Raw genomic sequence first — 16333 nt, 5'->3', positions numbered from 1 at the left:
TAAAGCCCAATCTAACACAGGAATATTTAACTAGCACATGGAGGTCACCTCTAAGGGAGAGTCACGTGACTAACATTTCATGGTACTATAAATTCCCACACAAGATCCGGTTATTACACATTAAATTGATAGGCCTTGTAGATCACTGACACCTACATTCTTTTTCTTGCTAAAGAAGGTCCAATCATCCACAAGGTCTTTAAATTCTCCCTGACTACTTTTCATTGGAGCCAGTTAATTGTCTTTCCTCTGTTAACCAATTTTCTCTCCTCCTACATTATTATCATAGATGGTAAAACTTTGAAAACAGAAGAACAGAGAAACATAAAATGGTTTCCTTTCATAAAAGGTAAAAATCATTAAAATGGAAAAGAACAAACAAAGCATGACTGTCTTTTCGTTACAGCTCAGATTTGAAACTCTTTATGCTCCATTGCTTTGTATAATTGAGACAAAATTCATAGAATTTGAACTGAACTCAACAGTGTGCTATTGTGTGAAGGGTTTTGGCAGATGAACAGATCTTGAAACAGATGCAATAGAGAGTTTGGAAAGACGTCTGGAAAATATTCTGTAGTAAAAGGCACAAGGCTAAAGGCTTATTTTCAGTAAAATTTTGCTAGCAAAAGGCCCCTTGTCCACTGTCTCTGGTATAGTGATGCATGAAGCAGCGTTTACCAGAGTATGTGAGCGGAGTAAAGCGGCAATAATTTCCCCTCCGCGTTCCAAGCATTCAATAATCACCTCGCTTCAGCTCCGCTCCGGGTTCACCATTTACCGCTCCCCGCTCACTCCTCGCTCACTGATATCAAAAACACCGCTCCGTCTTCGCTCCCTGATGAAATTGCGGCTAAAGTATTTACAAGTATGCTTTGAAATCTCGCAAAAGTTCTGTTCATAATATATAGGCCTATTAAATGAAGAAATAAATAAACAATACTATACAATACTGTGTGTGCAAACTTTTCTTACAACATGCTAAGCTTATTACATGGTTATTATCAGCATTAAAGTTTAAATATCATTGTTGCTTTTTGCAGTGCAAATTTGTTTGGAAAAAGTTTTCATCAGTTATTTTATCTACGGGTCGCTACATTTCTTACAGATTTCTGCTCATTCGAAATCAAATACAGACAGCACTGTAAGATTATATTAGCTTGAATGCATTAGTGAGAGAGTGATTGCGTGTATGAATAAGTGCTACCTGTTTAAAATGTGCGTTCATCCGATCATATTCAGTAGCCTATCTAGAAGGTAAACAAATTCTTTGAAAAACTATAACCTCCCGCTCATGTCCATCACCGTCATCATAACCTTCACATTTTTTTCTGATTTGAGTGATCCATCCATCTGTATTATGTCAGTGATAAATGTGTTTAACGTGTGAATTCTATGGAGGGATTATTGGGTCAGATTGAAAACTAAAAGTCTAAAACTAAAAGTCTTAAACGGAAACTAAAAGTCTAAATTTAAAACTAAAAGTCTAAGTCGAAAATGAATTTGGTATTTAGGATTGGGCATTTGGTATTTAGGATAGGGTATTTGGTCATTTAGCCATTTAGGATTTAGGATTGGGCATTTAGGGATTTAGGATTGGGAATTTGGTATTTAGGATTGGGCATTTAATAATTTAGCCATTTAGGATTTAGTATTGGGCATTTGAGGATTGAAGATTGAGAAGTGTATGCAAATAAGGAGGCGTGGCCCAAATACTGGAGGCTGGGTTTGAAATGGCTGGTGCGCAGAGGCACCTTATGGACAGCAGAGGGAGCTCCCAGTGCTAAGGAGCACACTGTAATGAAACCAAACAGGGGTGCGTTTCCCGAAAGCATCGTTAGCCAACTATGGTCGCAAGTTCCGTCGTTACCAATAGAGTTCAATGGGATTTGCGACCAACTTGCGATAGTTGGCTAACGATGCTTTCGGGAAACGCACCCCAGAGCGAGTGAGCAGGGCTGCAGCGATGACTGTACTTTATAATGTGATAACTTCAACTTAATGAACCGTAGGCTACGTATTCGTATTAAACCGAAACGGTACGGGCGTCACGGTTCGGTGCACGAATTTACACAGAGAATACACGGTATAAAAATAAGTAAAACTCTAAATAGCGATACATTTCGCTCTATTCGCGTTTGGTGTGAACGCAGCTAATAACAGACTGCGATGTCAAGATTGCAATGCTGGAGTGTGTGCGCCCGCGCGAGAGAGAGAGAGAGAGAGAGAGAGAGAGGCGCGGGCGCGATCGAACTGTGTGTGTGTGTGTGTGTGGGAGTGAGAGAGAGAGAGAGAGAGAGAGAGAGAGAGAGAGGTGCGGGCGCGATCGAATTGTGTGTGTGTGTGTGTGTGTGTGTGTGTGTGTGTGTGTGTGAGAGCGAGAGAGAGAGAGAGAGAGAGAGAGAGATACAGGACATCATTCAAACTGCAAAGTGTTTATTTGTGTACACTCGCAATAGAATACAACATTGCTTTTGTCACACTCTAAAATCTTGTCAAACTGTAACCTACAACTGTCACCCAACCAAAATACACACACACACACACACAGTTTGATCGCGCCTCTCTCTCTCTCGCGCGCGCGCACACACTCCAGCATTGCAATCTTGACATCGCAGCCTGTTATTAGCTGCGTTCACACCAAACGCGAATAGAGCGAAATGTATCGCTATTTAGAGTTTTACTTATTTTTATACCATATATTCTCCGTGTAAATTCGTGCACCGAACCGTGACGCCCGTTTCGGTTCAATACGTAGCCTACGGTTCATTAAGTTGAAGTTATCACATTATAAAGTACAGTCCTCGCTGCAGCCCTGCTCACTCGCTCTGTTTGGTTTCATTACAGTGTGCTCCTTAGCACTGGGAGCTCCCTCTGCTGTCCATAAGGTGTCTCTGCGCACCAGCCATTTCAAACCCAGCCTCCAGTATTTGGGCCACGCCTCCTTATTTGCATACACTTCTCAATCCTCAAATGCCCAATACTAAATCCTAAATGGCTAAATTATTAAATGCCCAATCCTAAATACCAAATTCCCAATCCTAAATCCTTAAATGCCCAATCCTAAATTCTAAATGGCTAAATGACCAAATACCCCATCCTAAATACCAAATGCCCAATCCTAAATACCAAATGCCCAATCCTAAATACCAAATTCATTTTCGATTTAGACTTTTAGTTTTAGACTTTTAGTTTTCAATCTGACCCAATAATCCCTCCATAGAATTCTTGCTAAAAATGCAGTTCTATAATGGGCCATTGGCATGAACTGTACTCATGATGGAGCGGTAGTGAAGCGCTCTCAGAGCTAGTGAAAACCACGATGCACCGAGTTTTAAAAAATCCGCTCCGCACTCCATTCAAAATCACGCCGCTCCACTCCCACTTCACTCCGCTCACATACTCTGGCGCTCACACAGAAGTCACTTTCAAAACAAGCAGCATTCTGTTGGTCAACAAGGCTTAATTTACATGGAAAACCCGATGGAAAATCTGTGTAGTGAACTGATCCAGCCTAACGCAAAATCCAGATCGTGCGGATTCCTATTAGAAAAATTATCCCTGCAAAATTTTAATGAGCAATGGTACATGTGATACCTTTAGTATCAAGACTCAAGTTTGACGAACTTTGGGAAGAGCTGGATGACAAAAGCATTACACTCCTAGTTTTAATTAGCTTGAATCACATAACAAGACATATTGTACCAATATAACCTGTATGTTTAAATGCTGTCCTGAAACTATCATTCCACCAATATAACCTGTATGTTTACAAGCAGTCATGAAACTATCATCCCATGAATGTTTATAATGGAAGCCGCACCTTCCATAACATCATCACAAAACCTTAAATAAAGGGTTTTCACATTCTGTAAAAATCAAGAACAGAATGCTAACCTGTGCCAAACAAACCAGTTTTTCTATTGAAAAATTTTTGTGAATTTACTCTTTAAATCTAAAAATCTCACACAGAGAAAATTTGACACATCACATCAACTCCTGTGACTTATTCCCACATGGAATAAGTTATATGGCGGACCTGCACCTAGACACGACCAAAACGCAGCCCTGAATGTTAGCAAAGACCATGTCAACTACTAGACAATCCCCTGTGAAGGCCTCGTCGAGATGACAACCATCAGCACAGATCCTCAGCAGAGACCACAAGAACTAAACAGGTCCTCCGCACAGACCCCATGGCCTGCTTCGGCTCCATACCGGCGTGATGAATCCATCTTCAAGCAGAATGAACTGGATGAATATTTGAATGCTACTGATCCCAATCTGAATTTTGAATTCTGACTTCTGATGCAGCCTGAATCAAACAGTTTTCATTTCATTGGTCAGAGGAGAACTGGCCCCCCGACTGAGCCTGGCTTCTCCCAAGGTTTTTTTCTCCATTCTGTCATCTGATGGAGTTTGGGTTCCTTGCCACTGTCGTCTCGGTCTTGCTTAGTTGTGGACACTTAATATTCAACAATATTATTGATCTGACTGACGCTGTATATAAGAACTTATCTGAGCTGGACGATGACATTTTTTTTTTTTTTTTTTGCAGAACTGCTTTATAGATGAAATGAACTAATTTAATAATTGATGATCTTTACAACAGAACTGAAGTAAGACTGAACTGACTTCAGATGAACAACAGCTGAAATGCATCACTGTAAAGCTGCTTTAAAGCAGATTGTATTGTATCTATTGTATAAAGCACTATATAAATAAAGGTAACTTGACTTAACTTGACATGGGGATTCTTAACGTTAAAGATGTTCATAAAAGTCCTTACTTCATGACACCCTGATACCCCGCATACAGAGTCTGCAGAATCGTTGCACTTCACAGCACTAAGTTACTTTTTGGATCAGCTGACCACATTACAATCAGAGATGCGGCTGTGGCACGTGGCCAAAATGGGCACTTAAATTAAACTGCGAACCAATAAATGGTTATTTATTAGCCTCAGTCTCCTCTTCTTTTCCAGAGCAACCCACTGACTGTGAAGAAATTTAAGATAAAGGACAGCAATTGCATAACTGCGTTCTGTAGCCTTCCCTTCCCCCACTTTGACAACCTGAGAAAATAACTAGGTTGCTGAACTGGCACAACTATCAGCTGGAGACCTCAGTAAGGAAATGAGATGGAAGGATTTTCTCTCTTTTTTCTCCCACTTTCTATATAGCTCAGGTGCTGGAGCAAAGTTCACTGTATTGAAGTTTAAATCCCTTGAAGGATTTGCTGTAAAAAGCAACCGGATGTAGTTGTCGGGTGAAAATGCCATTTCTATATTCTTTTGATATCTCATCAGACTAAATGTGCAGATACCCATCGCTTAAAATGATGGTTAGTCTTTTGATGAACTGATCTTCAAAAACTTCATCTAGTAAAAGCATTTTTTTTTTCAAAATTCAGCCTGACCTCACAGAGGAAAGTGTCTAGAGAGGGAACGAATGGACGTCGGCCGTTTCACCTACTGGGCAGACTGAGCTTTGATATAGACACAGATCAAATACAGTTAAATATAGGAGTGGAGACCTTTACACAACTCACCAGCCCTCAAACGCACCCGTAACCAGACAATGGGCTACAGAGGAAAAAAGTTGTCAAAGAGAACTTTTTGAGTGTGGAACTGCAGAGTACCTGATTGGCCACGAGATACTAAGTCGTTCACAAATAATAATTATCATAAATAACGGTTACAATACTGCTGTATTGAATCAGTTAAAGTGCACCTATGCCCCTTTTCACAAGATGTAAAAAAAATCTCTGATTTCCCCGGCCCACACATGGTATGTGAAGTTTTAGCTCAAAATACCCAACAAATCATTTTTTTACAGCTTGTTTAAAGGACAAGTTCGGTATTTTACACTTAAAGCCCTGTTTTAAGATCGTTTCTGATGAAATAGAATGGTTAAGATTGAAATTTGGACACATGCTGCTGGCCCGAGAATTTTCGGTTTCTGTGGTTGCACCCCCTCCCCTCCCTCCACAATGGTTGCATAGGTGCACTGGAACAATCCTTCATAAAACGCATTAAACTTTAGTTTACAAAGACGTGAAACTCACCGAGTGGTCTGGGGGGTTCACTGATATGCTCACACAAAAATCACTGCAAAAGATGCTTTCCAACAGGTTTTATCGTAGTTTTTGTCCAACTCCATTGACTTGACTTGGACAAAAACTACGATAAAACCTGTTGGAAAGCATCCTGTAAGAGCTGAATAAACACAGTATAAGAAGTGCGCTTAAAGTCTTATCCATAAACTCTCTCTCTCCCTTTCATTATCATCAACATACACAGCGAAGTACACAAAACACTCATTACAACTAACAGTAAACAAATATATACACACCTTTTCAGGGGTGCTTAATAAACTGGTAAACTTGATATCTGTAAAACGACTCGATGAGCTGTCATAAAGTGCGCGCTCTCACTTCCATTTCTGCCGTGATCAGTAACGTTAGGCCTGTCGCTCCGGAGACTGTAAGCTTGATCACGAACAGTTGTACTGATCCCTCCTCGAGTAACAACGAGAGTAAATGAAGACTGCTATGTTCATTCTTACATCTTATAACAAAACACCTCAATAGCTTTAGAAGACATTCTTGTCTACAGCTGCTCCGGCGTGGAAACAATGGTGGACTGTGTCCAGCTCACTTGGGGCGGGTCTACGCTCAAACTGCAGTGTCAATCAACAGTCGCGGGAGGGGCTTGTGCAAAAGTACGTCACATTGCCCCGAATCTGAGAACGTGCTTTTGATTTATGGGGATTAAAAAAAAAAAAAGCACTGGGTGGATTATCATAATAGGGTGGTTGTGTACACACACTCCCAACACTTTATTTACACTCAATTTATGTTCAAACGCCATGTAAAAGTGAATTTTGCATAATAGGTGCCCTTTAATGTAACAATTAAGTGTCTATCGGCAATTTCACACACACAGCTTTTTTGAATAAATTTAAAAGACATTTTTCTGTTTTCTGGTCAGGAGTCAGGACTATCCGAGTGGATGACTAATTTTTCATCCACTCGGATAGAGAGAAGCTCTTTGATTTTTGTGTTTCACAAAAGCGTAAATGGTAGCAATATGGACAAAACATACAGCCAATGCATGTAAGAATCACAGACGTGGTACATGTGCTGGAAAAAGTAATTTGTCAATTTAATGGTTTTCATGTGTGAAAGTGGCTTGTGACTCATAAATATAAAACTACATCTCATGCACATAGGCAACAAGAGTATCACATTTTCTGCTAAATCTCTGCGTTTAGGACAGGCATTAAAAATACTCTCATTTACACTGATTAACTGAGAAAAAAAGTGCAAATTTGGTTCCATGAGATAAAGCCCCAGAGGAGACGGTAGACTGAGGCCTGTCATGTGTAATACTCACTGCAGAGCAGATTTCTGGGAGGAGAGCGAGTGTGTGGTTGTTACACAAGAACCTGCATCCCCTGACACTCTAACACCCACACATTCACTAACAAGTAGTCAGGCCATGATATTATGCCCACACACACTCGCACAGCCTAAAAATACTCTTACACATGTATAAACATGCATGGAGCAATGAAAACACATGTGTATGTATATACAAAACCTCCTACATATGTTGCTACACCGTTTTGTCTGAAGATAAAATTAAATTACTCACCCCTTGCCTGCAGGCCTGTTCGTTGAGTGCCCGCACCCAGGCTCTCTGCCAGTGCTCCCTGAACGACTTGAAAACAAAGAGCGAAGACAAAAGCCCCTTGACACCTGCCTCCGTGTCAGTCCCTGCCCCATCTCGCCCCAGCCTCAGCCTCAAGAGGGAACCCCACACACCGCCCGTCAGTGTTTGGTGGGTGAGACTCAAGGGCAACCGCCACGGGGTGTCCCTCTTGCCTTGGACCCTGGACCACCTAGGGCGAAGCAACCCCAGTGAGAACTGAACTAGCCAGGCTAGTACAACCAGCAGTGAGGCGCAGAAGAGCGCCACCTGAACCAGCCAGCTCACGTCCTGGAAAGTCATCATCTCCCTAATCACTGATCACTTCAGTCTCATTTTTAAGAAGGGTTGAAAATCTTGATTCACGAAGGTTGGAAATCTGGGGAAAGGGTAGAGAGAGACCAAGAGTAAGTAGACTGGAAAAAGACCAGATGCATATACATATATGGATATACAGCCATACAGCAACGACAAGACATGTTACCAACATCTCATAGGAAACACTGACATCTTAAAGCGACAGTTCACTCAAAAATTCAAACCCTGTCATTTACTCACTGTCACGTTCTTCTAAGCACGTAAGGGGCCATTCACACAGAATGTGTTTTTACGTTTAAAAACACAAGCATGGTAGTGGACTGAAAAAATGCAAGGTCCATAGAAGTGTTTAAAAAAACAAAACAAAAAAACAACAACTATGTTTTACTTGAGTGCTGACCATGACCAAAGATGCACGTCTAGTGCATGTTTACATAGAAAAACAATGGAAAAACACTGCAATATCCAAAAACGTGTTCTATGTGAAAGACTCCAGTCACCATTCACTTTCATTGCATCTTTCTTTTATAGCAAAAAAGTGCGACAGTCATTCTCCTTATGTGTTCCACAGAAAAAAAGAAAGAAAGTCATATATGTTTGGAACACCATGAGGGTGATTAACTGATGAAATAATTTTTGGGTGAACTGTGCCTTTAACAAAAGGTAATTCATTCTTATTCACAGGTGGGAAAATCTGATTTTTTTTTTTTTTTTTACATATATATCATAGGCCAATGTTTTCCTACCAAACTATAGTTTTATATATATAGCAGTGATGCTGCTTATACCTGTTTTATTGCCAAACCAGTTACTATCACAATTTGCGCTCTACTAAACGGTTACCAAGGGGTACAAGTCATGCTCTTATCAGAGATTTACAAGTGCATGTCTCCTGTTAGTATCACCACCTGTGCTTAAAAGTTTAAACAATTAAGCAAACTGACTAAGCATTTCGGTGAAAGTGTGACATTCAATGCCTGTCCTGAAACCGGAGAAGTGCCTAACTTCTTCCAGAAAACTCAGATCGGTTGCACAGTCTAGTCTTGTGTGAAGCCTGTCTCATACAAACTCGCTCCGATTCTGTCACATTACTGGCAGTCCAGCAGCGATGATAGCAGCTGTGTTCTGGGTCAGTGCTGCATTGCAACGTCGAGTTTAGCTCATCATGACCCAATCTAGCGATTCATTTACATTCCCTTCTTTTTGACAGCTATTCTAAGATTGTACTTATACAGCGTATAATGTTGTTCATATCAAACCATGTATGTTTACGTCCCCATGGTCACCATTTAAATAGCTGTTTCAAATCCTACCTAGACAGCATTTTTGTGGATCTGATTCAGTTCAGTCAGTTCAGCTGACTCTAAACGCGCCTACGATTAACAAAAATGCTGCACGCGCATTCGACGCCGAATGTTCCCATTATTTGAAAGAAAAATCAATAGAAAGGAATGATTACCGAATAGATGAGAAACGCCGTCTTTGGACGCGGACTAGCTACAGAACACCAGCTCAATGGCTACATAATTTCTTCGTAATTCCAGCACTAGTCTTCAGGTCCGAGCATCTTCCACAAACCTGTGTTGATCGGTACATGACCTCCGTTACGTGAATATTTAGCATGCTACATAAAACCGCACATTTATTATATCCAGTGCTGTCAACGCAAGAGAAATGTGTCCCCCTCCCACCGTCGGTGTCGGACGGTCTGTAATGGTAATGCGCAAGAACAGAACAGTCGAGCTGTCAAATAGTGTAGCAACACAAACCCACACCGCGTACGCGCTTGCACGTATTTAAAGAGACACGCACACTTTTAGGGCTGTCGAAACTGCGCACGCGCCACGCGCACATTCCCTGCCTGTGCTCCTTTTTTTTCTGCCTGTGCTCCTGAAACGCATGAAGTACCTCTCTGGACGTAATGGGTGGAGCTTAACCTAATATCCCTATTTCACAAAACTGTATTAGGTTTAGGTTAGGTATATGGTAAGGTTAGTGTTATTATGTGTGGCTGAACTCCACCAATTACGCACAGAGACTGGACTGACGTTTATGAGGTCAATTATGTCATAAAGATAGCTTTATGTTCCTTTTGTCATCACTTTGAAGAAACAGCTATCCACTTATTTTCTTAGACTAATTGTGTTTATTGTGTAGAGTTTAGACTGCGTAGTGTTTTAGACAGATTGTTCTAATTTTGTAAAACTAAATTTATCCCCAAACCTCTGTAAAAGCCAAAAGTTGTGTTTTTGGTGACTCTTTTCATATTACTTTTATAATTATTTTATTACTATTCCTTGCAAAAATGTACATTCATAATAAATAAGTATACATAACATCAATAAAGATGTTATTTATTTGAATTTTTTATATTTATTTGAACTCAAAATTAGTTGCTTGTAAGATTATTTTATGATATAATACTGCTATAATAAAAAATAATATAATACACTTTAGTTAATTTCAGAATTTCATAGTCAGGTTTGTTATATTGCTATTATAATAGAGTGAGCATAACCTGCGATATCCCTGCTGTTGTTTGTTTTGAAGAAACTGTCAAAACATACAATAAATATTTTATCAAAATATAGAATTACAGCATTGCATTTTGGCAAATAATAAAATGAATGGATATAATAGTGTAAATAGATGTTTTAGAAAGACTAAATAATAAAAATACGGTTTATTATTATTATTATTAGTTGTAGTAGTAGTAGTGGTGGTGGTAGTAGTAGAAGCAGCAGCATTAGTATTTAGTATTTCTGTACATTATTAGTAACTATGCTTCTAAACGGAAAATGGGACCTTTACCGTCTTTCTCTTTTTGTTTCCGGTTGTGTTACAACTGCAAAGGTTCGACTGAAACCAAGATGATAAAAATATATATTCATATATTTCTCTGATAGGCTAAACCACCTACCTGGTCACGAACGCGTATTTAGCAACCTTGCGCTTTAAATCTTTTGCTGTCGTACCAACAACTTATAAGTGTATAATAAGCGAGTCGTATTAATATAATCAGTCGGCGGACGGATTATGTTGACGGAAGTAGACGTGGATTTTGTGATGAGATCAGAGCTATGCATGCACTGTAAACTGACATATATATCACGTTTTGATGTAAAAGCTGTTTACATTATTCCGACGAGTAACTAGTAACTCATAACTTAAACCGGTAACGTTAGTTATTTGGGCTGGGTTCTTATTCTAGATTGCCTGTAATTTACCTTATGGAAATCCAGCTGTCATCATTGATTCAGTGCTTTTGTATAAAAACAGTTCGGTCGTTTCGAAAAGAAGCCAATGTCATTTATGCGCGCGCTTTCATGCATTGGTGTCTACAGCAATGTCTATAGTTGTATTTGAAATGTAGTTAAATTATTTGTCAACCTCGAAACATGCTCAATTAATGACAGCTTCACTATGTATATACAACATAAATGTATTGAAAGTTGCTGACAGGAAGCGAACTCTGTTTTCAACGAGATTTGTCGACATATAACTGCTTGTATAATACAGTAAATACAGTGTATTGCAATTTTATTGAGTTTTAGTCAATGGAGAAGATGTCTCCAATTCCTGTTCTTCCTCTTATCATCAACTCTTGTATGTCTGCACTGGGGTGCATTGCAACAGTCAAGCTTATTCCTGCTTTTAAGGATCATTTCATATCTGCGAGACTCTATGGCATGGACCTAAATAAAACCATAAAGAAAGAGGTGTAAGTGATTGATTTTCTTTACTTATATTATTGTGCACCAAAAGTATGCATTGCAATTTGATGTCTGAAACCTGAATTAAATTTTCTCTCCTTATTAACCAGACCCGAATCACAAGGTGTAATCAGTGGCACAGTCTTCCTCATCATTCTCTTCCTCTTCATCCCTGTCCCCTTCCTCCAGTGCTTTATGGGAGAGAAGTGTCAACGCTTCCCTCACAACGAGGTGAGTGAATGATTCCCTAATCATAAATAATAAACATTTCAAGAACTCATCAAAAGTTTGAGGCCAGTAAAATAAATTATGTTGAAAATAAATTATGTTGAAAGAAGTATTTCTTTTTTAGAAAAGATTTCTATTTAATATAAATGTGGTTCTTTTGAATTTTCTATTCACAAAGAATCGAGAAAAAATGTATCATGTATTCCACAAAAATCAAGCAACACAACTGTTATTAACATCTATAATAATAATAAGCAGAAATGAATCTTGAGCAGCAAATCAGCATATTAGAATGATTTCTAAAGGAGTAATGATGCTGAAAATTCATCTTTGCCATCACAGGAATAAATAAAATTTTAAAAAGCAGTAAAAAAAAAAGAGGAAAAAACAGTTGTAAATTTGAATAATTTTTTCCAAGATATAACTGTTTTTACTGTATTTTTCAAATAAATGCAGCCTAGGTGAACATAACAAACTTCTTTCAAAAAACATTTTAAAAAGTCTTAATGACCCAAAACATTTTTTACAAGTAGTGTGTTCTTAGACAAAAATGATACGGCAAACTAATTTGAACCTTGACCTTGATACCAGAGAAACTTCACAGCCATACATGCAGTGGGAAAATCATGCATTTGTGGACATGTGCAACCTTGCTGAATAATTTTGCCACATATAAATGTAATAAAATGGCATTCATTCTGTTACAAGATATCTATTGAAGTACTATGGTATTACTATGTGATACCATCACTGTGAAATTTGGGCACTACAGTATTCCAAAATTTCCTGTACCGACATGTTTTTACAATTTTTTTTTTTGTCTCCTCTTGATCAATGATATGTCCATGTTAGTTTGTGCAACTGATCGGTGCGTTGTTAGCCATCTGCTGCATGATATTCCTGGGTTTTGCTGATGATGTTCTGAACCTACGATGGAGACACAAGCTACTGCTGCCCACTATGGCCTCCCTGCCTCTACTCATGGTCTACTTTACTAACTTTGGCAACACTGTGATTGTCGTGCCCAAACCTTTCCGTGTCCTGCTGGGGATGCATCTGGACTTGGGTGAGTTTGACGGTCAGATAGTATGCTTAAATGTCTGGTGCTCTGTCTTGACACAGAGAGGTTGATTTTATTGGCCTTTTGTTTGATATGTAGGATATGTTTTTTATATTCTAAGTAGTTTTTTATATGCGTTTCAGGCATTCTGTATTATGTGTATATGGGAATGTTGGCTGTGTTCTGCACAAATGCCATCAACATCTTGGCCGGTATCAATGGCATTGAGTCTGGACAAGCTCTCTTCATATCTGGCTCCATCATTCTCTTTAATTTACTGGAGCTCAATGGTGAGAGGAGGGCCTATTTTCAACATATTTGATCATTTTTGACACATCGATTCAAAACCATTTTTAAGCCATTTTAAAATATGCATAATATATATATATATATATATATATATATATATATATATATATATATATATATATATATATATATATATATATATATATATATACCACTGGTCAACATTTTGGAATAATTAAGATTTTTTTAATGTTCACCCAGCCTGCATTTATATGATAAAAAAATTTAACATAACTGTAATATTGTGAAATATTATTACAATTTAAAATACTTGTTGTTATATTAATATATTTTAAAATGTTATTTATTCCTGTGATGCACCAAATCAGAATATTAGAATTATTTCTGAAGGATCATGTGACACTGAGGACTGGAGTAATGATTCAGCTTTGCCATCACAGGGATAAATTACATGTTACAGTTATTATAAATTGTAATAATAAAAACATTTTTAAAAAGATTAAACATTTTGAACTATTCCAAAATTTTGACTATTATATATAGAAATTATTTAAGTTCTTGTTCAAACCTCACTGAGATTGCTTGAGTTTATTTAAATAAGTCTGCACTGCAGCTATATTCTCTCTCTTTGAATTATTAAATTGATCTTTGATTAACATTTCTCTTTCAGGAGACTACAGGGATGACCATGTTTTCTCTTTGTATTTCATGATTCCCTTTTTCTTCACCACATTAGCCCTCTTCTACCACAACTGGTTTGTAAAAACTATTGCTTTTTGATTATCTTTACCTGTGAAATATGCTTTAGTTTAAGACAGGCCTTTAAAATACTGTACTCTATAAGTTATTAAGTTTGACTATCAACACTGAAAATAATATTAACCTCAACGACTTTTGTTTTTGAACAAATAATAAACCTCTACTTTGAATACCTCTCAGGTACCCTTCCTCTGTGTTTGTGGGAGACACTTTCTGTTACTTTGCTGGAATGACGTTTGCAGTGGTCGGGATACTCGGACACTTTAGTAAGACCATGCTGCTTTTCTTCATCCCCCAAGTCATCAACTTCATTTACTCCTTGCCTCAGCTGTTTCACATTATTCCCTGCCCCAGACATCGCCTTCCTAGGTGGGTTTTTACACTAACATTTTAAAATCATACTATAATGAATATTCTTTTTTTAATTCGCAGTGGAACTTAATTTGACCTAAAATTCTCATTAGTTCTTTGTAATCAAAGTCTTCATGCATTACAGTTATAATATATACAGCGTTTCCTAAGCATTTACACCATTGATAAAGCAACAGGAAATGGTTTTGAGAGCTTGACCTCTAAAATTGATTAATACAGGTTACAGCCTGACACAGGAAAACTTGGCATGAGCTATTCCAAGTTCAAACAGAAGGACCTAGGCAAATTAGGACAACTTATTCTGAAGGTAAAAACACACATGCCACTATCAGTATTTATCATTATAAATGGGTTTAGGACTGTTTGTTTGAAAGGAATGTTGTTGATGGCCAACAAAAGATCTAGGAGCACATCCTATTTGGTATTCCCTGTATAACACGGCGTTTGAATGTGATGTACTCTTTTATCCTGCAGGTGGCAGAAATGTTATGGCTTCTGGATGTGCGTAGAGGGCTGGAAGGAGATGATGAGTTTATTGAGTGTAACAACATGACCCTTATCAACCTGGTTCTAAAAGTACTGGGACCTACCCATGAGAGAAACCTTACTGCAATCATGCTGTTAATGCAGGTGAATCCCTAGTTCAGATGTAATGTGCAATACTATGGTTATTTCAATTCAAAGTGGTTTAAAACAGTAAAGAAGGTTGTGATATATTACAACCTCACTAAAGTATGAGAAAGCATCATCAGTGGTTCAATGTTATTCAAAGGCCCCCTAGCCATAAAGGCATACAATGCAGTTCAAAGTGCTTTACATAAACATTATATAGTCAAATATCAACAGCAACATCACATCCAATAAAAACTAGCATCAAACATAAGGGATAAAATCAATTAAATGCAACACATACAGTATAAAATACTAAAACATATGAAGGACAAATATAAAAGTAAAAGTAATCACCTACAACACAAAATACAATTTATTAAAAGCATAATTCAGAGTAACTAATTAAATTCCAAAGTAAAAAGATATGTTTTTAACTTTCTTTTTAAAATAAGTGTACTAGCGTGTACTAGAGTGTACTTACTAGCTTCCCTATTATCTGATGATAGTGCATTCCACAGTTTTTGGTGCATAATTCGCAAAGGCCGCATCAACGATTTTCTTTCGTCTATAGCTAGGAACCTCCAATAAACCTGCATTAGATGTTGTTAATGTGCTTCAAAGGAGACTGTTGTTTTGGTAGATTTAAATAATATTATAGTTCTTACTATATTTCTTTTTTTTAGGTCTTGGGGAGTGCTGTAGCGTTTGGAATCCGGTATCACCTTGTGCGTCTGTTCTACGACGTCTAGAAAACTTGCGACCCTGAGAGACTTTACAACCTGCTGCTTTCATTTGGAGAACAAACTGTATCAACAGATTTTTTTTTTTTTTTAATGGTTACTATACTGCCTGTCACCTATAAATGGTGGAATCTAATTACAATACAGTGTATTTCAGCACTTCTGTCTATATATCTGCATGTGAAGGGACAAGTCTACACATATGCCCTTAATTTTCATTAAGGACAGGAAGGCTCATGCATAAGGATTTACAATAATTTGTGGGTGACTTGAAAAGCAGAGGGTTCTATTTTGAAAGATTATGTGAAACACTTACATTCAGGGATATTTTAGGCAGTTGGTGAAATTTTTGAGAGCATTTCTGAACGATTACTTGATATATGTACTTATATTTTTCTGTGTCAGATCTAATATTATGCCTTTGACTCATTTGAATAAACCAATGTGACAATGGACCACACTAGCTTCTGGGAAGAAAAATATCAATTTTGTCTACTGTTTTTGTACAGTATTCAGACATATCCAAACACAGTATCAAACATTAACCCTTATC

At 37.9% G+C, this 16333-nt stretch overlaps 2 protein-coding genes across 3 annotated transcripts in view; one reads left to right on the top strand and one right to left on the bottom strand.

The window, feature by feature from the left end:
* c2cd2l (c2cd2 like) overlaps positions 1–9802 on the bottom strand; it is a 42298-nt gene extending 32496 nt beyond the window's left edge. The window contains exons 1-2 of one of the 2 annotated variants that reach the window (XM_056244932.1): positions 9486–9802; positions 7655–8087 (exon numbers count right to left, since the gene is read on the bottom strand). In XM_056244932.1, coding sequence (XP_056100907.1) covers positions 7655–8014 — 360 coding nt within the window. In that variant the 5' untranslated portion in view covers positions 8015–8087; positions 9486–9802. The remainder of the gene's footprint in view (positions 1–7654; positions 8088–9485) is intronic. The other variant, XM_056244921.1, reaches the window with a different exon arrangement.
* Positions 9803–11331: 1529 nt separating this feature from the next.
* Positions 11332–16240, top strand: dpagt1 (dolichyl-phosphate (UDP-N-acetylglucosamine) N-acetylglucosaminephosphotransferase 1 (GlcNAc-1-P transferase)). Its single transcript, XM_056244804.1, has 9 exons — positions 11332–11747; positions 11850–11970; positions 12820–13033; positions 13171–13317; positions 13968–14052; positions 14237–14425; positions 14648–14735; positions 14903–15058; positions 15724–16240. The coding sequence occupies exons 1-9, from the start codon at positions 11584–11586 to the stop codon at positions 15787–15789; spliced, it is 1230 nt and encodes a 409-aa protein (XP_056100779.1). The 5' UTR covers positions 11332–11583; the 3' UTR covers positions 15790–16240.
* Positions 16241–16333: the final 93 nt, after the last annotated feature.

The sequence above is a fragment of the Rhinichthys klamathensis genome, unplaced genomic scaffold (genome assembly GCF_029890125.1).
Source record: "Rhinichthys klamathensis goyatoka isolate OS25496 unplaced genomic scaffold, OSU_Roscu_1.1 h1tg000028l_1, whole genome shotgun sequence".
In the NCBI taxonomy this organism is placed as follows: Eukaryota; Metazoa; Chordata; class Actinopteri; order Cypriniformes; family Leuciscidae; genus Rhinichthys; species Rhinichthys klamathensis.
The sequence above is the reverse complement of the archived record's forward strand: the minus strand, read 5'-3'. Positions and strand labels throughout refer to the sequence as shown.

Excerpts from the sequence above, each read along its gene's own strand:
- dpagt1 (XM_056244804.1), top strand. The coding sequence starts at position 11,584 with ATGGAGAAGATGTCTCCAATTCCTGTTCTTCCTCTTATCATCAACTCT. Across the intron at positions 13,034-13,170 it reads GGGGATGCATCTGGACTTGG|GCATTCTGTATTATGTGTAT; the intron begins GTGAGTTTGACG and ends TATGCGTTTCAG. Across the intron at positions 14,426-14,647 it reads CCCAGACATCGCCTTCCTAG|GTTACAGCCTGACACAGGAA; the intron begins GTGGGTTTTTAC and ends TGATTAATACAG.